The sequence below is a fragment of the Neopsephotus bourkii genome, unplaced genomic scaffold (assembly GCF_033783945.1).
Source record: "Neopsephotus bourkii isolate Nb327-2 ecotype Australia unplaced genomic scaffold, CSIRO-AGI_Nbou_v1 NB_1600, whole genome shotgun sequence".
Classification (NCBI taxonomy): Eukaryota; Metazoa; Chordata; class Aves; order Psittaciformes; family Psittacidae; genus Neopsephotus; species Neopsephotus bourkii.
The window spans coordinates 1584112-1610428 of record NW_026902076.1 but is presented as its reverse complement, the minus strand read 5'-3'; the positions used below and the strand labels follow the sequence as shown (position 1 = coordinate 1610428).

Genomic DNA, 26317 nt, shown 5'->3' with positions numbered 1-26317 from the left:
CCTGCAGGTTAATTCAAGCCTCCAGCTCCTGCTGTTTGCAGTGCCTATAAGCACTACATTGCTGTTTGCAGTGCCTATACAGCAGAGGATCAGGGAAGAAACTGGTGTGGCTGCTCAGACTGACACCAGCATTTTCACATGGAGGCTGTGAACCACATTAAGCTGAGCAAGCACACAGCACTGGGGTGTGGATTCAGTCCTGATACACCCATGGAGGATGAAATGCCAGCTCAAAGAGAATTTGCTGCCTTTTGTTAGCTGTCACAGCTGGTTACCCAATTTCCTCAGATGCCTGCAGTTTGCATGAGAGACTAGAGCAGCCAAGCAATTAGATCAAAAAAAACCCTCTTTGCTTCTCTATTATTTAGCTCAATACATAATTACTATGTTAGGAAATTGCATAACCTTTAAGTGTGCTTCATGTATAGTCTATTATGGGGAAAAGAACGCCTTCTGAATCCTTCCCATCTGGTTAGCGAGAATGCATTTCAGATGTACAAGAACAGTAGAAATTCTGAATTGGATATGCATACAGCACCCAGGCAGGTGCAGATCCCACAGATATAATTTTAAAGGGTGAGGAATAATTTTAGGGGCTTACATTTGCATTATACCCAGAAGGCAGCTCCAGAAGACAGTTTGGAGGAAAGCATGGCCAACTTATGCCTCCCCTGTTACGCAGTACAGCCACCCTGGGAAGCGCTCCCAATGTCAGACTGGGTTTAGTGAGCAAGACCGTCACTCTTCAAAACTACATAGAAATAGGTATTACAAGTAGTGGAATTACTCTTCTGCCTTAAGTGAACATCACTTTAAAAGGGATCTTTTTATTTTTTAAGCCAGATGACTTTAGGCCTAAGTTTAGGTTAGTTGAGAAGAGAACAAAGAAATAAGGTCTGAAGCAAAAGGCATTAAGGTAGCAATCACTATTCACATAACTTTACATAGCTTCTTGGTTATAGAACTTGTCTTAGAATATATTTAGTGGTTACATGACTTTTGCAATTACTCTCCAGATACTTCTACGCCAGCTAAAGATGCTGCATTCTCACGTATATCTATCTTTATATGAAGTGGCTTTTAAATAAAGGCGGCTTCATTCCAAAAGCAGATTAAACTGTCACAGAAGCTCAACAGTTTCCAAAGAGATCAATGCTGACCTGATGCAGCTCCATTCATTTCAGTAGAACAGGCTAACAGCAAGTGCCCTTTTAGACAGTCCCATGTGCACTTTCGTTAATTCAAGTCTTCGCAGTCATGTACAGCTACCAATGGAATCAAGCTGAACAAAAGCCTAGGTGAGTTAATATTTCAGATCCCCTCTTACCTGTATTATTTTCTTAAGGGAAAAAACTATCTAGCAAAACCTCTGATTTTATAAAAGCAGACTTCAGTCACAGAACCACAAAGACCAGCTACAAAATACAGTTACTTGGCAAAAAAGCTTATCCCTAAAGTCTTCAAGCAGTTTTAGCAGCTACAAATGATCTGAATCATTAGCATTTTTGTAGTGATGGCCCTTTCTTCTGCAGCAGCTACCTGGTGTGCCAGATCACCTTAACTTCTGACTTCTGCTTTTGATGTTTCATAAAATGTATTGCAAGAGCATGAAGGAAAAAGCACACCAGGTGGAGCAAAAGTGTTTTGCTGAGCTGCAGGTTAAGCCCTGCTCTTGCACCCCAGCAATGCTGAGAAGCTGTTCAAGTGTAGAAAACCAGTCAGTGCAGTTCAAAGTTTCAAGAAGGCAGCTTGATTCTAGTTAAAAGGACAACTCTGAGCCACTGTCTTGCAAGTGAACACCTCTGCCAACTACTTAACCCTTTTGCTTTCCAGGTAGAATAAAGAAGTTTGTTATTCCTTAGACATTCATACATGCCAGACAATTCTACCTGAAGGTCATGGCTTAAACATTAGCAGCAGAATCCCTACTTCAATTTTGTATTGCACTGAAACTTCTCACTCTGGTTTGGTATTCAACTTACTGCTCCCGAGCCAATACCAACACAAAAACCCCAAGTGTTAGATGTGAAGGCTACCGAGGGTATCATATAGACTGGTAGAACCTGTAGATAGATTGTACCATTCTCTAGTTTTTCAAGGAAACTAAAGAACTAAGCTGCCTTACTTACTCTTGGAGAAAAGGTGCTTCCAGACAAAACGCCTTTACCTATCTACACATAACTTTGTATTTTCATCCTGCTGAGTGTTTAGAGAGTTCAACAAGACCAGAATAAGTCCAAAATAAATCTGAAACATCCCATCTCTTGGCCCATCCTGGTCATCCACAGTTGCTTGGAGGTAAGAGTTCCAGCTTCTGCTGACACCGTACACAACATCGAGACACAAAAGCTGTCAAGAGAGGAGGATGCTGTGCCCAGTCATGTATGTCTGCTGTAAACAAAACAAAATGCCCTCCCAAAAAGCAGAGAGGTACATAGTGTGAAGTGGAGGTTTCAGCAGTGGGAGGACTGAGGGTCAGCTGTACCCAGAGGGCTCTGCAATACATGCACTTTCCATGTTTAGTCTTTAACATAAAGGGGACTGGAAAGGAAAGACCTGAGGCAAAGCCCTGCCAGCTCACAGGTTCTCCTACATCCTATCATCTGTTCCCATCTCTGCTATCTGCCTCCTCAATGCATTAACCTTTGCCTGAAGTTGCTTGTTGTATTTTATGATGTTGATCATTTCTTCCTGGGCTTCATCCAAGAACTTGGAAGGCCTGTTCCACCGAAGAAAGACACCTGAAAGTCCAGAGACACCACAAGTCAGAAGGTTTCCCTGTTACAAGGAAGAATCATTATTCATATTCCATCAGCTCTCAAGTAATGTTCATACAGTTTATGCATTTTACCCTTCCCTCCAAACAGCATTCAGAAATACTGACCAAGAAATACTCCCCAAGTTCACCATTCTATTAAGCAAGCTTAATAAAGGAAAAAAAAAGAGGTTATTTCATTCCCTTTTTCCTCATATATTGATCAGACCAATCCATATTCAGGTTCCACCCTGCCATGACAGCCTGCTTGTTTCTCTGTGCCTGGGATGAAGGAAGTTTCTACAGCAGGGAACCCACTGCACATAGATTATCCTGGCCAACATGGCCAGTAACAAAGAAAGGAAAGTCTTGGTTGATACAGAACAAAAGCATGAGGTCTGCAGAACATCTGTGGATTAGGTACTGCAGAAATACTGTACTGTAAAATGGTACTTGTAAGGTTCCCTGGCAAAGAGTAGCATGTACCAAACCTCAACAGGAAAAAGCATCATGCCTCTGGGGATGGCACATGCCAAAACTACTTTGGAACAGATTTCAAAGACCTCCATCACTTGAGACAGACTACACACAGAGCAGAGACAACAGGAAAAAACCCTTAAAAAGCTTTACAAGTAGCCACAAAATATATATTTGCCTGTAATAGAAAAAGCCAGCCTGGCTTACCTTCCCAGAGCTGCAGGCTCTGTGGGGCAACAGAGGGCCAGATGACAAGGCTGTTGGCCTCAAAAAGAGGATTCTGGAATTTTATCAGCTCTTCAGAACTGTTCACCCAGGACCACAGGGACATAGTCTTTTGTGGCAGCTTCAGTTTAGACCTAACAAACCCACAGGAACAAGTTAGTTTTCACTTCTGTACTGTAAAGACTCATCTTGTCAGAACCCCAATGACCTAGAAGGCCTCAAGCTTTTCCATGTTCTACTAGCCCTGACAATTCAGGGTTATCCCTTCAATACCTCTCACCAACATGGCACAGGGTGTAAACCTAAAACAGTTTACTCAACCTGGCAAATTACAATTAGTTTTGAAGAAAAGGATAGGGAAAAAACATTTATAAGCTAGGTGGAAGTCAGCTGCCTTCTGTCCAGATGAAGAAACAGTCACCTCCCCAGAGTGGTTCAACTGCCATGTTTGGAAAGGGGTTGCATTCTTCTGTTCAACCACAGGATGAACACTCCTGTGTTCAACCACAGAGCTGGGGGATGTGATAGGTCTGCATCAGGGAAGGATGGTAGTGCAATTCTGAGTACATTAAAGCAGTGTTACTGCTGGAATTGTGCAATGGGCACGTCTGAGGAGGTCCCTCTGGTGGCAGAAAACATCAGAGCACAGAGCAGCGCTGCTTCCCTTGGTCAAACCATCTCCAGAAGGTTACGCAGGGGTCTCTAATACTCAAGATTCTGGCAGACCTCATTCTGCTTACGCTAGCAAATTGAACTGCCACCAGGCAGGAGATTCACCATCCCTGTGAATGCTCCAGACAGCACAAGCTTAACATCAGACTTCAAACATTTTCTGTCATCACAGGCTGACATGTTCAGATGTGACAGGCAGGTTATTACATGTAACATTCTATACTCTCAAATTTCATCTTACTAGCTTCAAGTCTAACTTGGATCAGCAGCCCTGCAGAAGGGAGAAGAGTCTCTTCTCAGCAAAGATTATTTTAAGGGCAGAGAGGTTGATAGGGAGTTTTAAATTGCCTTCCGTATCTGTAATATTAGTTCTGTTTTTCCCTTCTACTCATTCAGTGGTCTTCAGTCCCATAGAACATGGTCTTCAGACCATAGAAACATAGAGTCATAGAATAGTTAGGGTTGGAAAGGACCTTAAGATCATCAAGTTCCAACCCCCCCCGCCATGGGCACGGATCCCTCACCCTAGATCATGTCACCCAAGGCTCTGTCCAACCTGGCCTTGAACAGCGTCAGGGACGGAGCATTTACCACTTCCCTGGGCAACCCATTCCAGTGCCTCACCACCCTTAAAGGAAAGAATTTCTTCCTTATATCCAATCTAAACTTCCCCTGTTTAAGTTTTAACCCATTACCCCTTGCCCTATCTATTAGGACTACAGTCCCTAATGAAGAGTCCATCCCCAGCATCCCTGTATGCCCCCTTCAGATACTGGAAGGCTGCTATGAGATCTCCAACGCAGCCTTCTCTTCTCCAGGCTGAACAGCCCCAACTTTCTCAGCCTATCTTCATAGAGGAGGTGCTCCAGTCCCCTGATCATCCTCGTGGCCCTCCTCCGGACTTGTTCCAACAGTTCCATGTCCTTTTTATGTTGAGGACACCAGAACTGCACACAATACTCCAGGTGAGGTCTCACGACAGCAGAGTAAAGGGGCAGGATCACCTCCTTTGACCTGCTGGTCACGCTCCTTTTGATGCAGCCCAGGATACGGTTGGCTTTCTGGGCTGCAAGTGCACACTGAAGCTGGCTCATTTTCTCATTAACCAACATCCCCAAGTCCTTCTCCACAGGGCTGCTCTGAATCTCTTCTCCACCCAACCTGTAGCTGTGCCTGGGATTGCTCTGACCCAGGTGTAGGACCTTGCACTTGGCATGGTTAAACTTCATTAGGTTGGCATCAGCCCACCTCACAAGCATGTCAAGGTGCCTCTGGATGGCATTCCTTCCCTCCAGCGTATCAACCAAACCACACAGCTTGGTGTCATCGGCAAACTTGCAGAGGGTTCACTCAATCATTCCTGCTCCGGCAGGGGGATTGGACTAGATGATCTTTTGAGGTCCCTTCCAATCTCTAACATACTGTGTGTGCTACTGTGTAATCCCACTGTCCTTGTCAGCAACAAAGATGTTCAATAGGATTAGTCCCAACAACAGCCCCTGAGGGACACCACTCATTACTGGTTTCCAGGAAGACACTGAGCCTCAGATTTCTTTAGTCACACTGAAACACTTGTAAGAGGAACAAGCTCTCTAATACTGCATCAGACTACGTAACTGCAACACAAGAAGCTCACCTGTGCTAAGGGAGACTGCACAAGCACCCTCACACTTTTTCAAACTAAGAAACTTTTCTGGGTTTGTCCAATACAGCCCAATATTTAAGGGTTTCAAAGCAAGCATCCTTACCAACCTTTCATTTTCGTTGTTTCCCAGGAAAGTCCCAAACTGTGAAGCATAAGCATGTTCAAAGAGCATAATGAGGAACCGTTCATTGAATTCAAAAGAGCAAGGGAACTGACGAAGGATTTGCCACACACAGTCCAAAAAGAGAAGAAACACTGGGGCCTCCCATTTCTGCTTGCTATTTGAATAGGCTGATTGGGCACAGCGCTGCTGAAAAGGGTGACCAGCCTGTAGGTAAGAATCAGAGAAAGCATCACAAAGTAGTGGGACGTGAGCACATGTAGCAAAAAAACTTTAAAGCTAGTTCTGTCCATGCAACTGTACTACTAATACTACTACTCTTTTCTACAATGGTAATTTCATCAAGCATTCCATAACAGTCTGCTAGCAACCATGACCAACTTTGCTGCCTGTTTCAGGCTATGTAAAGAGCCCTGTATTTGATCAGAGAAGTTTACCAAGAACAAACCGGTGTAGGTTCAAAGCACCAGGCTGAGAATATTAGCTGCAAAAGCACAAGGAGTCTTTTAGTTTCTTTGTACACCGAGTACTAAGGCTTTGTGGTTTAGTCTGAACAGTGTTTTCTAAAGAGCTGTTCACCCTAAGCATGCAGAACAGGCAGCTCCCCCAAACCAAATCATCATGAGAGGCAGCAGCCCCATAAAGGTGCAAATGACGCAGTTAATGATGTTGCTCTTAGGACAAAGAGCCATTCACACTTAGCAAGGCTGCAACAAGGCCCAACCTGTCTGCTGCCTCTCAAGCTATTTCTCAATACAACTGTCACTGGAATAGATTGCCTTTTGTCCATAGGCATGTCTTACCTGCAGCCACTCCCTTACAACAAGAGATTCAAAGCCACGTATGGTTCTGCATCTTGGATCCAAGATAATCTGTGCCAAAGAAGTTACCTGGAGTGTCGAATCAGTTCCTTCAGTCCCATGGACTAGTACTGACGCACCTTCCCTGAGAAGGAAAAAAATGGGAAAAAATGAGTGAGCCCATCACATTCCAAGGACGTATGCATGCCAATGGGTGACATTACATCCCACAGACACCAGTGCTGCTACCCTGACAATGCTGAGGTTTTGCTGGCTCTTTACCCAGTCTTCCTTCCCATAAGCTTACTCCCTGCCCTACATGGAACTGTACCACCTTCTCCACTCAAGATCTTCGCCAAAACTAACCAGAGCTCTGGATCACTTAAGTCTTAGTTTCTTGCTAAGCATCCTGGAAATCGAGACCCTTTGCCATGCTGACAGAAGATGCACAGCAAATCTCTTCTGCAGTTCTCACTTTTGAATTGGTAACCCCTTGAGTTATAGCATGGAAATGCATCTCAGAATTTGCCCATGTCACTTACTGTTTTGCTAAGTACTCTGAAATATTCCCATAAGCATTGCAATGAAGACATATCCCCCAGGTGCAAAACAATACTATGAGATCCTTGCTCAAATCTTAATTGCATTTGGGTCTCAAATAGGTTTTACTGAAACAAAAATAAACCAATAACAAAGATCAGGAAAAAGAAACAAAGAAAAGGCAGAGTCTGGCCTCCAGAAAGGCAGCTGAGTTAAGTTTGCTGAGCAAGAAAGCTTGTCGAAGAGGCAAGGCCAAAGGTTCACTAGCCAGTGCAAGTGAAGCAGAACAATGTGAAGAGCAAAAGGAGCTAAGACAGTTTGGGGCAGGAAGGTTTTGTGCACTGCTAGGGCCCCACATTCCATCACTCCCTACAGTGGGGACTATCCAGGACAACCGATTTCCTCCCCTCTTCTCTATCCTAGGCTGTATTTGGATACAATATCAGAATCTCATCTGTATGTTCCAGAAGGAAGAACTGCATTAAACGCCTTTCATCCTTCTTACTCTTCCCAAACCTTGACCCAATATCTCAGTTCCACAAATATCCTTACATCTAGAAAGGAAATTAATTGCAGATTGTATTTGTTTTTGTGCAGAGATCCAGCGTATGCAACAAAGCATGGGTAAGAAAGATCTTTATACCAAGCAAGTAACCCTGCAGGTATTACTTGCTTTTTGAAGTGAAAACCCTAAGAATCTATACCTTAGCATTGCAACATCTTTGTCTATAGTCCTATGTCTAAAACAAACCCAGTGCCTTTAAGGTATAGATAATCTTCAGATATAATTTATCTCCTTTTCCAGGCGGTGGCAGACAGAGAGGCTGCTTAGCAGCCAAGCACAATTGCAAAGGCTAACTGCAAGCCTATGCTCTCCTCAAAGTGGGGCACACCAGAATAACACTGTTTTCACCTTTCATCTTTCAGGCTTTGCACCTTTAAGATACTGCAAGATTTGTCCCGGTCATTCCCTCCCTGCAGCAAATATGAATGACCCATCCTTGTCAGCTCAGCTATGATCTCGAGGCTCTGAGAGAGGCAGGCCAGGCACCAGTGCTGACCTGGCCTGCCATAGCTCCAGGTAAACAGAAAAAGCAAAACTGAGGTTAACAAAAATGATGAAATTGTCCACTGCCCAAAGAAACCAGATAAGTTCATCACCAGTCTTTCTCCTTATACACAACTTCCATTACACACATGCATGAAAGAATTACAGATAAAATTGATCAAGAGCAACCCTTTTCTGACAGGGTCAATAACTAAACAGGCACTGTCAGTGCTTTTAAAAAGCACAGCAGCTCCTATTTTATTGGTAAAACAGCAGGACTGCATTAACGATACTTTTCAGCCTATTTGTGTATCCATATAGCACACTCCCTAGCTGGTACGAAAAGCTAAGTTTTCCCTGTATTTTGAAAAGGGCTTTCCCCTCAGAGCCACAAAGAAATCAACATTTAGAGCCCTACATTTGGTCTTAGAAACCCTGACACCCGACAGCTCTTGCTCTCCAGCCTGTGGTCTGAAGACAAGACAGCCAAGTCAGCAGTATTTATTAATGAAACGTCAAGTCAAAAGCACTTACAAAGGATGAACAGGATTGCTTAGATAGGAAACACCAATGTTTTCATCTCCAGAAGTCAGGTATTGGAAACTTTCAGCTAAAACCGGATTACTTTAAAAAAACAAACCCTCTGTGTTCTCACTTTACTAGGCTACCAAACAGCATTTCAGATGGGCACATTCTAATCAAAACCTTCCATAGAACTAACTAAATTAGACTGGTTGCATCAGACATTAGGAACACTCGTTAACTCGATTATCTATATTCATATGTTTAGTCAAGATTTCCTCCCTCAGGCTTATACTTCTAAAAATGCAAGCAGGATTTACTGGAGGAACATTCCTTAATCGTGACGAAACAGTATCTTGCATGGGTACAAGGCAGTTCATGGTGGTCATCACTAATATTTAAAGTGGAAACAGGGGTATTTAACAAGCAATCTGTATTGAGTGAATGAGAAACTCAAGGCTTTCTGAAGATTTACCTATCAATACACTGAGCAGCTAGGCAAGCTGCAGTTAGTATCTCCTTGATGTGAGTCAGCCAGTTGGATGCTTCCAGTTTACTGAGCCATCGGTCCATGTTGTGCGACTGGTCATTACAAGCTTCCACAAGTTTGATGAGGCTTTCCTGCAGAATGTTAAACCTTTGGGAAAAGCAAAATATTACTGAAAATGTAAGCAGTAACATAGCAATCAGGACAATGTGCTTAACTGATCTCTAAATAAAGCACTATGATTTTATACGGGTATTTCAAATTGACCCTACATAGAAGTCACATCTCCTCAGTCAGCAAACATGCTCCTGCTGGTAATGCCACACTGTGGCTAGCTGCCAGCAGAACACTACTCTTTGGACAGAAGCAGCCTCTTACCTTTCAGAACATATTGTTTCATAAGGCATTACAACACTAGGGCCTTCCAACAGCTCCAGTAATATTAATGCATGACTGTGTAGAAGGATTCACTAGAACTAAGGCTTAACAGCAGTTGAATGAGGTCAGACTAAAAGTCTATTTAACTTAGTACCTTGTCCCAAAACGACTAAACAAAACTAGACATCCAGAGAAAATTACTGGATAAGAGGAAGGTGACTGCCACAGAACAAATCCTCACCTGCAGAAGTTTTCTTACAAGGTACTTGCTCATTCCTGTGCACTAATGCAAAGTGAAACACAGGAAGGCTGGAGTGCAGCTGCAGACGGTCAGAGAAAGAGATGGCACAAGGAAATTGCCTAATGTCTGAAACCTGCATCAGGCTGATCAGAACAAGAAACCAAACACAGCTTTCTGAAGCCAAATACTTTAATCATCCACATACCCTGATTTTGCAAAAAAAACCTAACACGACCCTGTTGACAGGAACCAGGATTCAGAGCTACTTCTTACAGAAGCAAATACTTTATGGAGCTAGCATGAATCTGCCAATATAACCCTACAAAGCCAAGACCGTGTGATTTCACCCACCTCTCAATACATTTGTGAATCCTCCTCCACTGGGGATAGTGCGCTTCTTGTTCAAAGCCCCCTCCTTTGGCCCTGGCCTGCTGGGCAACATTCAGGGACCTGGTATCAATGATGTAGCCGCGTTTGCCAGGCCGTAGGGTGGCATTAATAAGCTTCTCATCTTCTTTACACCGTCTCCCATTCGTACCTGTAAGAGGCTGGCTACTTCGCATCATGACCTGCAGAGACAAAGAACCGTGAATCAGGCACTGGAAATGGAGAGACTTAAGACTGAAAGAAATTGATCAATTGGGCTCCAAGCCAAAAATAGAGATTTAAGCTCACTATACAAAGAGCACCCCTCCACCAGAGGATTTCTTAGGGGGCTCTAAATGTAGACTGCAAACTGATGAAATACCTCACCAAGTCTCCATTCCAGGCATGGACAACAGCCCTAGAGAAGGTCGCTGCTGAAATTCATACAGCATGCTCCTGTTTTCCTTTAAAACTCAGGCCATTGTAACAATGTTTATAGGAGTGAGATAGATCAACCTTAAAAAAAGCTTCCTCCATCAGTTCAGAGGTAAAATCCAAGTGGGGTCCTCCTGGATGTCCAGCGCTTCTCTGTGGAGTTGCACCAGCAAGTGCAGCTCTCACCCCACTGCACCTCCTGCTTCCGTCTGCTTCAAGTTCAACCTACCATGACTGGACACAGACAAGTGAACACCATGATCTGCACTGACTGCTGCACAGAAACATCCCTCTAGCTCTTCCTAGAGTTGCTGTTCTCCCTTGCCCTGAATCCTTCAGTTCTTTTAAGCGCAACCTTTGCAGGGACGGAAGCACTACTGTCACAGGTTCAAGCACTTCTAGCCAAATTCTATTATATTCCTCATAACTTGAAAAGTACACAATCTAGAGAGATAATGGAATAAATCTTCCTTTAATGGTTTTCAGTCAGGCTGAGAAAAAGCAGAAAGCACAACTTACGAAATTGGTGAGAGGCTGATTTTAAAGTAAAGCAATAAAAGCACAAAGGTACTGCTAGGTCAGACTAGATGTCTTCTAATTCAGAACTTTACAATCTTGGCAACAGGAGGAGAGAAGACATTAGAGTATTTGACTCAGAAGCCTGGATCAAGTTTGTAAGCCGCAGGCTGGACATCCTAACATCCTCAGAACTGGTTACCTCAGCAAAAGATACACAGAATTACTCAACAATTTCATAAAGTGCTTTTCCTAATTATAGCGTATCAGACACTCGATTACATTTTGGCTTGTCAGAAGGTGGTGAAGTCTGTGCAACAACAAGAGTTTGCTACTCCTGAAACATGTTATACTGACAGGCTCAGGAACAGATTGTACTGATCACTCCTTAGACAGATACACAGCAGAAGCGGGGCTGGCTCTGGGCACGCTTGCTGTCATCATGACTATTACGAAGGAGACAGCCCACCACCCTGCGACAGGACAATGTGGTTTCTGCCATCCTTTCAGCATGAAGCCTCTTGGCAGACAAAGCAAGTAAGGGTGTCAGCAGTAGCTTTACAAGTCTCTTCTTGCTCTTACTGCTGTGAGCAAGCTCATGCCACATACGCTCCATAAGCAAGTGGATTAAGAGCTATTACTAAGATGGAGATTACTCATTCCATCACTCAGAACCAGTTTCACTGCAAGCACCTAGTAACTTGGAAAATAAATCAAGTGAACATCTCATGAACTATATTAAGTCTAGAGGGTAAGTTTGTTTTCATTAAACAATGAGATTCACATACTTCCTCCTGGTAGAACCATTACTCAAATGCAGCTTACCATCCCATTCTTCTTATGGTAATAGCTGAGGACCGGGAAGCGACTGCCATGGCGGAACATGGCAACTTTCCAAAGCGCTTCATCATCGATGGATTTGGGGACAATGACAACCGGAGGGTAGGATGGACAGACAGAGAAATCCTTATTGATGCAGCTTAGACGCCATTCATCTGTCTGAAAGAAATCAGAACATACAGGCTTTGGGTCACAAATGTTATTACAGCATAACATCCTAGGGAACAGGACCTTCCATGTTCAGAGTTTTATCAACTATCTATTCCACTTGCACCACGGATGAAAGCTCAATTGTCACTACTGGCATAACCATGTTTGTTCATGCAAGAACCTGGATCCCCTGTAATACCATAACCACCCTAACCGGTCAGATCAAACCCAGCACCATTATCACAGTATCACAGTATGTTAGAGATTGGAAGGAACCTCAAAAGATCATCTAGTCCAATCCCCCTGCCGGAGCAGGAACACCTAGATTGTCCTGTCTCCAACAAAAAACCTGGCAGAGAAGCTGTTCAAGAACAAAGAAGCCCACCCAGTCTTTGCGGTGCACTCATCCCCTATCTCTCAGATGCCGTATTACAGATTTTAGAAGGTATATTCCTGCCTAATCCTTTTAGTATCAATTTATAGGTCTGTTGAGTGATTATTTTTCCCCATACTTCTTGATGCTGCCTGCAACCACGTCGGCTTGTTGCAGCAGCTCCCAGAAGCTCATTACCCAGTGTGCAGATGAAGCCCAAAAGCAGTGGAAGAAGTTATCAGGTGGCTCTGCTCCTTGAGGTGCAGGACTTGTTGAACAGTGGCTCATTCCCCATCTGGTTTATCCACCTCCTCAACAAACAGCACAGAGTAACTCCACCTGGTCAGAAATGTGTGACTGTGGCTTTTAATTCTTTCAGACACAGCAGGCAGCATGTCTGCAGTACACACTACAACATAACTGCATTTGCAGATAGCTTCGATCTCATAGGAATTAAGAACACAGTATGTCTGTCTCTCAGAGAACCCAGAACAGAAATGTATTGCCACATCAGCAGATTTAGATTGGGGTAACATGGGCTCAAACCTCTACCTGTGCTGAAAGCAGAGTTGGCAACACTACCCAAAAGACAAAGATAGCCAAAAAAGGCAAGAATGTCCAACAATTCCAGACGAGTGAAGCAGCTCTAGAGTTTAAAATTTCAGTTTAACATTCCTAGCTTGGCTTCCTTCTATGGGCTCTGCTTTAAGTAAAGCATAATGGCTCTTCATCCAAATGCACCTCCTGGTACCAAGCACAGCATCTAAGCACAAAGGTGTCATCATAAACTCCTGTATAATTTTTCTATTTCCAATAGTCAAACACTCATGAAAGAAGTGAATATTGGCACCCTGCACCCTCAGAAGCACTTGGTGTGAGAACTTGGGCTACTTGATACCCAAGGTCAGACACAAGACTTCGCCCCATCTCAGGCAAAACCAGAGGTCAGTTAGTAGCCTCACTGATATGAGTCCCCACTTACTGAAGTACAGGCTGGAAGAGCTCCCCTAACTTGCATCCTCAGACAGGCCCAGCCTTCGTGGAAGGCTTGCTGCTTCTGGGCTGGTACCACACCACTGTCTCCTGCATTAAGGACATCGTTCAAGTACATCAGATGGCCACAAGCATATATTTTTCCCAGAGGAGCATATCACAGAGCAAAACCTTGCTTAAAGTTTGGCAGTGAACTTAGCTCATGGTCCTTGAGTCAGTGCATCCTTATCAGGTATTTCTTAAGGCAAACAGAACCTGCTAGCAGAAGCTTTGGTGAGGAGAATGACCCAGAAGCCTCTACAGCATGCTTTGATTTTAACAGCAGCATTAAATTCTTAGAAGTAGCATCAGAATAGCAGTCTAATTTACCTATAAAAGCTCCAGAACAATGAAGCTTAAAGAAAACATAAAAATCTTTTGAAAAGGGAACAGGCAGCTATTTTCAATGCAGTTCAGTTATTTTCCTCTTAGTTCCTGTGCTTTAAAATGACACAAGTGTGACAGAGTAAACGAGACCTTAACTCGCTCCTCAGCTGAAGTGTTTTGGTACAGACCAGAAAACATTTACATGCCACTGCAGCAGGCAGATACCTCAGTTGTCATAAAAAACTCTACTCAGTTCTGTTCAAAGAAAACTTCAGGTAGACAAAAAACGTAGGATAAAGCAGATATCACAGGAAGTAAGAGAAGAGCGCAACAGTTAAATTATGAAGTAACAGAATACACAAAACCCCACATGAATTTGGGAAGGTTGGTTTAGTAGGCATTAATTACATAGCTTGATCACAAATACGTGTATCTTCCCCCTTCCTTTCTTCTAGAGGCTTACAACATCTTGCCTTACAGCTCCTAACTGGTACCTAGTTGTATAAATATGACTTGGTCACTGGCCCATGGGAGAACCAGGATCAATTTGGAAAGGTCTGCTGGCAAAGTCCTTCCATCAGACAGACAAGCTGAACCGATTCACAACACTTTCATCATCAGTAGATGCAAAACATGGGAAGTGTGGCATAGGAGATAGCAAAAGTGTACCTTTTGCCATCAGTCTAAGAAAAAGATACTCAGAAAGGCACACACTGCGTGCATTACAGTCATCAAGAAACACAGAATCATAGAATTGTTAGGGTTGGAAAGGACCTTAAGATCATCTAGTTCCATGCCCCTTGCCATGCGCTCCTCCCACTAAACCATGTCATGCAAGGCTCTGTCCAACCTGGCTTTGAACACTGCCAGGGATGGAGCATTCACAACCTCCCTGGGCAACCCATTCCAATGCCTCACCACCCTTAAAGGAAAGAATTTCTTCCTTATATCCAATCTAAACTTCCCCTGTTTAAGTTTTAACCCGTTACCCCTTGTCCTACCACTACAGTCCCTAATGAAGAGTCCATCCCCAGCATCCCTATAGGCCCCCTTCAGATACTGGAAGGCTGCTATGAGGTCTTCACGCAGCCTTCTCTTCTCCAGGCTAAACAGCCCCAACTTTCTCAGCCTATCTTCATATGGGAGGTGCTCCAGTCCCCTGATCATCCTCGTGGCCCTCCTCTGGACTTGTTCCAACAGATCCATGCCCTTTTTATGTTGAGGACACCAGAACTGCACACAATACTCCAGGTGAGGTCTCACGAGAGCAGAGTAAAGGGGCAGGATCACCTCCTTCGACCTGCTGGTCACACTCCTTTTGATGCAGCCCAGGATACAGTTGGCTTTCTGGCTGCAAGCACACATTGAAGCTGGCTCATGTTCATTTTCTCATCAACCAGCACCCCCAAGTCCTTCTCCACAGGGCTGCTCTGAATCTCTTCTCTGCCCAGCCTGTAGCTGTGCCTGGGATTACTCCAACCCAGGTGTATGCCCTTGCACTTGTCATGGTTAAACTTCATGAGGTTGGCATCAGCCCACCTCACAAGCGTGTCAAGGTCCGTCTGGATGGCATTCCTTCCCTCCAGTGTATCAACCGAACCACACAGCTTGGTGTCATTGGCAAACTTGCTGAGGGCGCACTCAATCCCACTGTCCATGTCAGCGACAGAGATGTTGAACAAGACCAATCCCAACACCAATCCCTGAGGGACACCACTCGTTACTGATCTCCAGCCAGACATTGAGCCATTGACCACAACTCTTTGTGTGCGGCCATCCAGCCAGAACATATGTTGCTACCTCTGTTCAGGAGCCTATCTAGGCAGTTTTGCATTGTCCCTGTTGTAAGTTTATTTAATTATTCAAAAGACTCAAAACAGCTTCCCTGAACATCTATGTTTTATAAAAAGCAGAGGTTCTCCCAGATGCAAAGTTAAATTGCCTTTGGCAATCATGTCACAGCTGGAGATGAAAGTAGTTCTGGATCACATAAGGGAGGCCAACTGGTCCTACATTAAAAGCTCATACTTTTAATTCCCCAGTAATATTTTTTTTAGCTTTTTAGGGTGTTTATGTTAAATAACAGAAAATTTCATACAATGGTGTGCAATTTTTTTACAATGCAAAAAATATGCATGGATATAGAACTGGTAAATACCTCACTGCTACACAGGAGGTAGAGAAGGCAAAAATCACAACTCCGTGGTATGCTTTTTGAGACACTGGCAGCCAACGATATGACTAGCATAAGAAGAAATTCTTGCGAGACCCTACCTGCAGTCCTGCATTCAGCTCCAGAGCCCTCAACACAAGAGGGACATGGACCTGTTGGAGTGGGTTCAGAGGAGGCCATTAAGATAGTAAGAGGACTGGAGCACCTCTGCTATGGAGAGAGATGGGGTTGTTCTGCCCAGAGAAAAGAAAGATCCAGGGAGACCTCAGAGCAGCTTCCAGTGCTTAAAAGGGGCCAAAAAGAAATCTGGAGAGGGTCTTTTGACAAGGGCCTGTAGGGACAGAACAAGGGGGAACAGCTTTGACCTAACAGAGGGGAGATTCAGGTTAAATACAAGGAAGAAGTTCTTTCCTGTGAGGGTGGTGAGGCCCTGGCACAGGTTGCCCAGAGAAGCTGCGGCTGCCCCATCCCTGGCAGTGTTCAAGGCCAGGCTGGACGGGGCTTGGATCAACCTGGTCTAGTGGAAGGTGTCCCTGCCTGTGGGAGGGGGTTGGAACTGGATGATCTTTAAGATCCCTTCCAACCCAAACCATTCTGTGAATGGAAGAGTATTATCCCGATTTATTCCCACTTTGGTAATTTAACTCTGCCCATAACCTCCCCTCCTCACCATTTATAACTACAGGACAGATGACTGTTATGTCACCCAGGGATAGTTTACTGTTACGTAGGAAGGAGGAAAAGCACAGCAACAATCAGCACCATTTATCTTCTGTATCACAGCTACTTTTGCAGAGACCCAGTTAACCTTGCCAGCTTCAGACTACTAAAATACACTACAACACACATCAGATGATAGTAAAGCCTTATAGTCCAAGTCTCTTCTTGGCTTTTGCTTCGGGGTTTGTCTTGCAACTTGAAAGCAAAAATTGCCATCACCAACTGGAAGAGCAAGGCAATAGCAATCCAGCTACATGCAGTAGATGCAGATATGCAAAGCAGTAAGGACTGCAGTGAAGCAGAAGAGGTGGACCTCATCTTCAGATATCACCAGTATGCTGTGGGAAACTCTAAGCACACAGTTAACACTTCTCCCAGAAAGAAATCTGTACTTTACAGGATCAGAAAAAGTTAATTCCAGTTAAGGCTGGAAGCAGCAAAGAATTGGGGCAGAGTAGAAAGGAGAGAGGGCTTCAATTAAAAAAGAAAGTAGCCTCAAGTATTTTCTTAAACGCAGTGCAAAATTAACTCTTACGTTTCTGCTTTTCTTGTCCTAGTACTTGTTTAGATATATAGATTTTCAAACGTCACTGAAAGGCTAAAACAACAGTTATCCTTCCTTCTAAAAGCTGAAGTTGCTAGGAGACGTCATTTTCCACAAAACAGTGTGAAACAATTCAAGCTCTACTAGTAAGCCTTAAAAGAAGAGTTGGGAAAGAAGAGACCTTGAAGCATCCTGCAGAACAGAAATGAGAGAAGCTATTTTCAAGGAACAGGCAGAAGGCAACAAGACCTGTTAGCAACAGATTGTGCATGGACAGGAAACAACCACAGAGGCAAGCAAAGGTTAATGCTTGTCTTATAAGAGACAAATAAGAAGCTGCAGTGCAGTAGAGCACAGCTGAACTGAACTGTCCAGGAAGAGCTGACATACCTATAATGAATCCAGATCTGATGTGCTACCCAGTGCCTCAAGAAAAACACAAGGCAATATAAAGCTGGATGAGCAAACATGAACTATCCCATGCATCTTTTACTCCATTCATGTATTTGTCTGTAGTTTCATTAAAGTCTCGTCTCACAGTACAGTAACTTGGAGCCTGCATGCTCGGTGGAGTTTTGCTGTGACATTTAGTACAGCATTGAGCCAGTTTCTTAATATGACTTAATTCTCAGCTGAACGCCTCTGTTGATATGTTGGATTTACCCAAAAAGCAGTTCACCTAAATCTCCCCTCTGTCAGATTAAAGCCATTCCTCTTTATCTATCACTACTTACTCTTATAATAGGTCCCTCTCGAGCTTTCTTGTAAGCTCCCTTTAGGTAACACAAGAGATAAACATATAAATTATAATAATAAATTATAACAACATAATATATTGTCTGATTTCTAATGTACTACTGAACTTTTTTTTTTAATTTTTATAGTTTTACTTTGCCGTTATAGAATGTGTCAGTTTAAAAACAACTCTTCTGTAGCACACAAATTGGAATGAATACATTACTACAGCTGCAGTGTGGCTGAAATGCAGTTTTTAACAAGTTATTACCATATTGGGGAAGGTAAGGAATAACACATCCAGATGGATGATTTAATGGAGAGGGAAGTAACCTTCTGTATTCTACTCATCTGACTTATGGGAGAAAAAGGATAAATCAACCATTTGCTTGTTCTAGCTTGTCACATATGACAATTTAATTACAGAAGAAGAAATATTTGGTCAACAACACATTTATCTGTTGTTCAGGAAACATAAATCATTTGAACATTACACGTTCCTGTGTAACCTTATCTAGGTGTTCCTGCTCCGGCAGGGGGATTGGACTAGATGATCTTTTGAGGTCCCTTCCAATCTCTAACATACTGTGATACTGTGATACTGTGATACTGTGAACATGCCCCATCCCTGGCAGTGTTCAAGGCCAGGTTTGACAAGGCTTTGACCAACCTGCTCTAGTGGGAGGTGTCCCTTCCTGTGGCAGGGGGTTGGAATTGGATGAGCTTTAAGGTCCCTTCCAACCCAAACCATTCTATGATGGCTGTTGTCACCATTTCGTTAAAAAGGGAGTTACATGTGAAGTTTGGGTTAAAAGCCAGGAATTAACCAATATCCATTAGACATACATATTTTAAAATTATTGCCCTTGAAATGTAGAGCTATAGAGTAACTGGGTTTTTAAATGCAAGCCTTCCAAGGAGTGTATGTCCAGAAAGCCAAGACATTTACAAATAAGGTACCCATGCATTTTTAAGCCATGCTAGCACTGGTAAACTGTGGTGCTAGCTATTTTAACAGGTCAGTTTGAACGTCTTTTGACAGCAGGTGAAGATAGGCCATGTGAGAGCACTCTGATTATAAGCCAAAAATAGAAACATCTCTTAATTCCTTTAATTTTCTAGTGATCTTGTCATATGAATCTGGTCAAGCTAATCATATTACTCAGTTATTAGTCATAAACAGGAAATGATAAATGCTGCAGACAAGCTGGGCTGCAGATGAAAGAAAAGGAAAATCAATGTTCTTTGGTGCTGTACTAATGGATGTGGTCTCAGAAACCTAAGATGATGCAGCAAGTGCACATATTTAATGTGAAACAAAGACCTGGAACACAAAGATGCTAACCCAGAGCGCTACTGAAGCAGACTGGCTCCTACACCGACTCAGTTCCCATTACACCAAATTCAGCATCCTAGAAGGAAAGTCTGAATAACAGATGTAACAGGCAATGCCACAAGAACAATTCATACCCTACAGGTACCAAAGTAATACCAACAACTGCTTACAGCACCTGGAAGAACAGGACTGGAAATTTCCTGCTGTCTAAACCCTCCCAGTATTTCCCCAGCACGAAGCAGAGCTGAGAGTGTTTCAAATTAGGCATCTTCCTAGAAAGCCAAGAGATCCTTAGTGATTTTTTTAAGAACAGCCTCATATCAACTAAGGGGTTGACAAAGATTACATCTGAAGCGGAGTGGGATGAAAGCTAAGTACAACAAACCCAGGCCAGAGGTCTTAGATTTGTTCTCACAATAAGGAGGGCCATCTCCAAAGGACAAAAACATTTACCTGGGAGGACATGAAGGTTGGAACTTTAAAATAGGCCTCAAAACTCCATTTGTACAAGGTGAAACACAAGTGCTAAATAGGAATATTTAGTACATAAACAGAAGCGTCTGCTGTTTACAGAGTATTTGAATAACACACATCTCGCCCAGACACCAGATAGCTGTTTTTAACATCCAGGATTTCCAGTTTAGGCACTACTGGGTGAAAAACTTCACACACTGCTTGCACAAGCATATCCTAGTGCCTACACACACCCTTAAGATCCAACTTACTACTGAGCTGAGCAGCTCAAATTCTTGGTCAGGCAGAAAAGAGCGCCAGCCATCTTCAATGATTTCAAACATGGGCCGGTAGAAGAAGGGATACATGAGAGTGACAGAGTCCAGGGTGGAAAGTGCCTGTGCAGGGAAGAGAAATAAACAGCTACTTAATTCATTCAATCTGCTATCGTATTTAAAAAAAACCCCATACATCAAAGAGTATTTTCCTCTAATATCAGTGATGCAAACTTAAGACACCCAAAAGCATACAGCCATTAAGCTCGAGTTATTAAATTACCAGCAAGGTACTTTAAAACACATAAAACTCAGTAGCACAAACAAAAGCCGGTTATAACAATCTAACTGCAATTGGAGGTCTGTACAGGATATAATTTCTGTAGGCTTCACTATGTAACAACACCCCAAAGGATGAGAAAGATGTACACTGAACAAGTATGAGACACATCCTACATGATATTTACCTGATTACTTAAATAATCATAGCTTAAACTCAGGAAGTCACTTAACATTGAGACACATGAAACTCAACTGGTCTGATTTGAGTTTGCATCCTCACGCTCCAACATAATAAAGTTGAGCTTCATTTTACCAAATGTTACAGCAAAATATTTGATCAAGAAAAGTAGGGTTGGGGCTTTTGGGGGGACTGTTTTTCTATAGCGTATTTTGTGCTGTTTTCTCATTTTGCTTCCAAAACATCAGTAAAAACCTTCCTACCCGGAAAAAAAAAAGTTTATAGAATCACAGATGTCCTGGTTTCAGCTGGGATAGAGTTAATTTTCTTCCTAGTAGCTGGTGCAGTGCCATGTTTTGGCTTTAGTCTGGGAATAACGCTGATAACACAGTTTTTGCTTGGTAGCACTTACCCTGATCAAGGACTTTTCAGTCTCCCATGCTCTGCCACTGAGGAGGACCACAAGAAACTTGATGGGAGCAGAGACAGGACACCTGACCCAAACTAGCCAAAAGAACATTCCATACCACAGAGCATCATGCTCAATTTAGAGAATGGGGAGAGTTGGCTGGAAGGGGCCAATCACTGCTCAGGAATGAGCTGGGCATCGATCAGCAGGTGATGAGCAATTGTACTGCGCATCATTTGTTTATTCCTTTTTATATTTCCTATTATTATATTTTATTTCTATTCAATTATTAAACTTTTATTATCTCAAACCATGGATTTTATCTTTTTTTGATTCTGCTCCCCATCCCACTGGGCATTGGGCAGAAAGTGAGTGAATGGCTGTGTGGTACTTAGTTGCCAGCTGGGCTTAAACTATGACAACAGAATTCAGTGTTGGAAGAAATCTCAGCGATCACCTGGTCCAACCTTTCTCGGCAAAGGATGAGGTAGACAAGATGGCCCAGCACACTGTCAAGCTGGATCTTAGATATGTCCAGGGTTGGACAGTCCACCTGGGGAGATTATTCCAGTGGTTGACTGTTCCTATTATGAAAAATTGTCCTCTTTTGTCCAAGCGGAATCTCCTCATCCATCACCCTTCATCTCTTCCATGTGACTCCTTGTAAAAAGGAGTCTCCATCTTCCTTGTAGCCACCTTTCAAATACTGGAATATGGGGAGAAGGTCTCCCCTGAGCCTTCTTTTCTCCATGCTGAACAAGCTCAGCTCTCTCAGCCTTTCCTCATACAGCTGCCAAATGCTTGTGGCCCTTCTCTGGAGCCTCTCCAGCCTGTGCTACACTGTTAAGGTTGAGGTCAGACCAGGATCTCAGAACCCAGGTGTTACTTAATATTATGAATTCTTACCTCAATAGAGCTTGCAATGTTCAAACACTCCTCCATTCCAGGTATATCCAGCTGAATAATCCGCAGATCTTTGCACTTTATCACGATGGTACCCAATGAGCCCACAAACCTATAGCAAGACACAAAGAAAGCACCTCTTGAGAACAGGATCATCTAAGGTAAGACGAGGTATTACAGCTCTTCCTACAACATGTGTCTACAAGACAAAACTCCATTAGTACTAATTTGCCTGCAATATAATCTTTCAAAAAATAAACAAAACCAACTCTTTATTTGGTATTTGCAAGTTTTTTTGAGGGGGGGAAACTCCATCCTTCGATGCAGCAGTGAGTGGAAATGTAAGTATTATGAGACAGGTTTTTCTACCAGCTTTTCTTTAAAAGATGAAAGAGAAAAGGTGTATTCAGTTATTTTCTGGTAGTACTGTAAGCTTCAGCTGGCAGTTTCCAGTTTCATTAAAGTAATGCACTGAAACTCTGCGGATTGCTAAAAACATCCGAGTTTAATGTTCAAGGTAACATTTCAGTCTGGCTACATTACACTCTGATGTCTTTAACAAGAAAATCTGATTTCTGATACCTGCAGTACTATGGAGACCTCAGAGACCTTAAGGTCTTATCACTGCTGGTTACAAAACAAGTTAACCCAGAAAAAGCTTTATGTTACAGAGCAAACACAGCTTACAGATGCTCTCACCAGTCTTCCTTACAAACCAGAAAGGATGATGCCCGTGCATCAGTGTTTTGTTTACATTAACTAGCTACCAGCATTTGCAGGAAAGATGTAGCTTTTAGACCATAAAGCAGTGAATTGAGGAAAAGGACCAGAGTCTCACAGACATCACAGCAGTGCTTGCAGCAGCCAGGGTGATGCAAGAGGCAAAAGCAGCCAAGACCTGAAGGACAACGTTTCGTCCTTTGTGGCCTGACCCTCAGCACAGGGAAAGGCAGGGCTGTGCACGCTCCAAGAGACCTGTTGCTAAGCTTTGGGTTGCTTCACCTGTACTACAGAAGATGCCTGTAATTTATTTTGGAATTGTTATTACAGCTGAAAGGTTATTACCTGTCCTGTGCAGGCAAAGGTTAACATGCAGAACCAACTATAATTTGGGTAGTGCTGAAGGAAGAACTACAGGCCTTTTGACAGAAGGGTTCTGCAGCTCTAGGAGAGCCAGTCTGTACATGGCTTGCCCTTGCTTCAGCGCTGTTTAACACATCTCCAAGGAAATAAGACAGCGAAGCTACAACACACCAACAGGGCTGTGTTTTCTTCAAGCAAAACCACTATAGGAAATCACTAGACTGCTCCAGTCCCTAATAAACCATACAAGTCATATTTGTTTAAAAACCTACAAACATTTAAGAAGCAGTTTGATGACCATCTGATAATCAGGGAAAACACTGTTTTGTACAAAAGACACTCATAATGTGAAAGGGAGAAGGTATTTTTATGAATCTGGCACAACATCACTAATAACCTGAAGTAGTGCCAAACTGGACCATTCTACAACCTTTATTAGTTTAAGAGTCTTGTTATTCTACCCTCCTCAGCACCAAGAACATATTCTAATCCTTTTATATAGGAAACTTCATTTCGGTTACACACAATGCTCCGCTCAAGGAGGGAGATGTCTACTCTAGAAACCTTCTAGAAACCAGGGCTGGTAATAAAGGCTGTGAGCATCTGCAGGCATAGCTAATCCTGTTATAAATCACATACTGAGCTAGCAGTGTGCTGCTCCCTCACCATAACTTACAAGTGTTATCTGCTTATTTGGTATTAACTCACATTACTACTGTTAACTAACCTCATACAAAAATAAAAATAAAAGAAAAGCTTGGCCATATTAATTTTCAAAACAGCTACAGCTGGTTTATTATCACGAGGAAGGAGGATGAGGCCAAACCACACTGATGACTGAGCAGCACTAGACAGGAACAGATTTCCCAAGGCTTCCACCGCTCTGTTTCTCTCCACCCTCAGGCCAAGATGCAGTATTTCTCAGAAACGCACAGAGATATCAGGAACACTGGAATAAATTTAATCAGCACCCAGTACTTCACCCATTCTCAGATTCTGAGGCAACCTGATATTTTTAATTGATGCTGCTTGACTTGTCCCTTTCCCTGGCAGTGTTCAAGGCTAGGCTGGATGGGGCTTGGAGCAACCTGGTCTAGTGGAAGGTGTCCCTGCCCACGGCAGGGGCTTGGAACTGGATGAGGTCTCTTCCAACTCAAGCCATTCTGGGATTCTATGAAACTTAAAAAAGGACCAAGACAAGGAAGCAAAGCCAACGACCAGGCAGGGTGGGACTGCTACTCAACAACATAAGCACAATGGGGCAACAGTACATGTAGAGCAGGCAGAAGTGTTGGTAAGATTAATCCATAAGTGCCTGCAACAAAAGGGGATGTAGAGTGCTGCAGCTACAACTCAGCTCTCCCACACTGTTCCCATTAGGAATATGCTGTTCAAACATTACTGATTTCCATGAGCAGTTGGAGAAGGGGATGATGCTGTTGAGCAGCAGGAGACTAATCTCAGGCTGGGAAAGTCTGGAGTCCACTTCAGCCATCAGCTGTGGTGAGTGACCCAAGGAAATCACTTCATCAGTGCCTCAGCTTCCACCTCCGTTGAACAGTGGTAAAGATGCATCTTCTATCAAGTGTTTCAAGATCTACTGATGAAATCCACTAAGCAATTAACACAGAGAACTGCTGACAAAGGTGTTTAAGCATAAAAATTCTGACTGTGACCAAAAAACACTGTCAAGCAACAATACCCCAAAATAAGAATTAATTAACTGCCCATGCCAGTATTCTGGCCTGGGCTCTGATCGTCCTTTTTTCTCTCTAAACCTCGATTTGAGACAGCCAATGTGCAAGCCAGTCCTGACAACCACTTTTCAGCCCCAAGACACAAAACGATCAGGCAGGGAAACGAGCAGTCATACCTTTTTTCGATAGAATCAATGTTGGAGTGCAACAGCCACAGCTCCTCGGCGTTATCATGACGCCGCGAAGAAAAGATGAGGTGATGGCCAGTCAAACACAGAGTCCCCTCCACCGCCAGGTAGAACGGGCGGTGCAAGACCACGTTGTCCGCTCGGGGGGTCTTGATCAGCTCCGCGAACTCCATGCTTGCTGGCAAACGGTAAGCGACAAAAACGTGCTGGGGAGAATGGGGGTAACCCCAGCAACACGCACAGGAGCAGGAGGGAGAACAGGGGCACGGCGCAGCGCTATGCCACCGCGGGCAAGCACCGGCATAACGCGCAGAGCGATCCCATCTCCCAGGGTGGGGAAACGCTGCGGGGAGAAGGAAACGCGGAGCGAGGGACAGCTCCGAGCCCGCTCGGAGGAGGCCGGCGCCCTCACAGGGCCACTTTCCCCGTGGGCGGCGGAGTGCCGGACCGAGAGCGGGGGCTGTGGGGTCCCGCAGCCGCTCGGTGCCCGGAAGGCAGCGGCAGGACAGCCTGCGGGCAGGCCGAGGCGGGAGGGCAGCCCCAGAGCCTCCCCGCGCCCCGCCGAGCTCCCTCAGCAGCACAGCCCGGAAGACCACGGGCCGCCGCCGGAAGTTGAGGGCTCACGTGATGCACCGAGGCCAATCCCCACCCTCCGCCGGGGCCCGCCTGTCTTACCGGAAAGGGCGCTGCCGCTGAAAGCCCGGCGCGCCCCGCGGCACCACCGCAACCGTTCCGAGGGATCACCGGGCGTTTGGGGAGGAGCGGGGCCGGAGGCGGGGCTGGGGCCTCATCGGAGGGGAGCCAATGGGGATGGGGAACCGGAGAGGGGGCGGGGGCTAGAGGAATGGGCGGGGCGGTAGGGGCGGGGCCGGGGCGGGCAGTAGGGAGGGGGCAGCGCAGGCGGAGGGAGGGGGCGGGCAGAGGAGAAGAGTCGGGGCTGGTGCAGGCAAGGGTTGGGTAGGGGCGCAGAGCCGGGGTGTTTCTGTCGCTGAAGCACTCCGGTGACAGTGGCTGCACACGAAGGCAGTCGGCAGAACCTGCCTGGAACGACGCGCGGCCTGTGCAGAGGTGCCTGCCGCGGCTCCTCTCTTGCTCATAGAACAGGTCCCAGATTCAGACCTACCGCCCCCCCCCCGCTTGTTGTGAATGCCCTCAGCAGCACAGGCGGCTCTCCTCCAGGAGCACCGGGCAGGGGCGGTGTTCCACTCAAGCTGGCTGCCCCCCGCTCTGCAGGGATGCCCGCAGAGCACCCTCCATGTGGGCATCACCAGGGTTCTACCGTTTATAGACAGCAGCGGGAGAAAGGCGGCAGCCCCGCTCCCAGAGGAGGCCCAGCAGCGCAACGAGGATCCCAGTGACCACTGTGTCAGGTCTTGCACCTGGGTAAGCAC

At 44.5% G+C, this 26317-nt stretch overlaps 1 protein-coding gene across 1 annotated transcript; it reads right to left on the bottom strand.

Moving 5' to 3' along the window:
• Positions 1 to 935: 935 nt before the first annotated feature.
• Positions 936 to 25680, bottom strand: MTMR9 (myotubularin related protein 9). The gene is made up of 11 exons (XM_061372236.1): positions 25602 to 25680; positions 24915 to 25104; positions 21962 to 22070; positions 20184 to 20309; positions 12054 to 12227; positions 10263 to 10480; positions 9281 to 9442; positions 6699 to 6840; positions 5882 to 6102; positions 3440 to 3591; positions 936 to 2741 (listed from the first exon to the last, which is right to left on the bottom strand). Exons 2-11 carry the CDS (start codon positions 25097 to 25099, stop codon positions 2590 to 2592), a joined length of 1641 nt encoding a protein of 546 aa, XP_061228220.1. The 5' UTR covers positions 25100 to 25104; positions 25602 to 25680; the 3' UTR covers positions 936 to 2589.
• Between the last annotated feature and the right edge of the window lie 637 nt (positions 25681 to 26317).

Excerpts from the sequence above, each read along its gene's own strand:
- MTMR9 (XM_061372236.1), bottom strand. The coding sequence starts at position 25,099 with ATGGAGTTCGCGGAGCTGATCAAGACCCCCCGAGCGGACAACGTGGTC. Across the intron at positions 22,071-24,914 it reads ATTGATTCTATCGAAAAAAG|GTTTGTGGGCTCATTGGGTA; the intron begins GTATGACTGCTC and ends GTCTTGCTATAG. Across the intron at positions 9,443-10,262 it reads ATTCACAAATGTATTGAGAG|GTTTAACATTCTGCAGGAAA; the intron begins GTGGGTGAAATC and ends CTTTTCCCAAAG.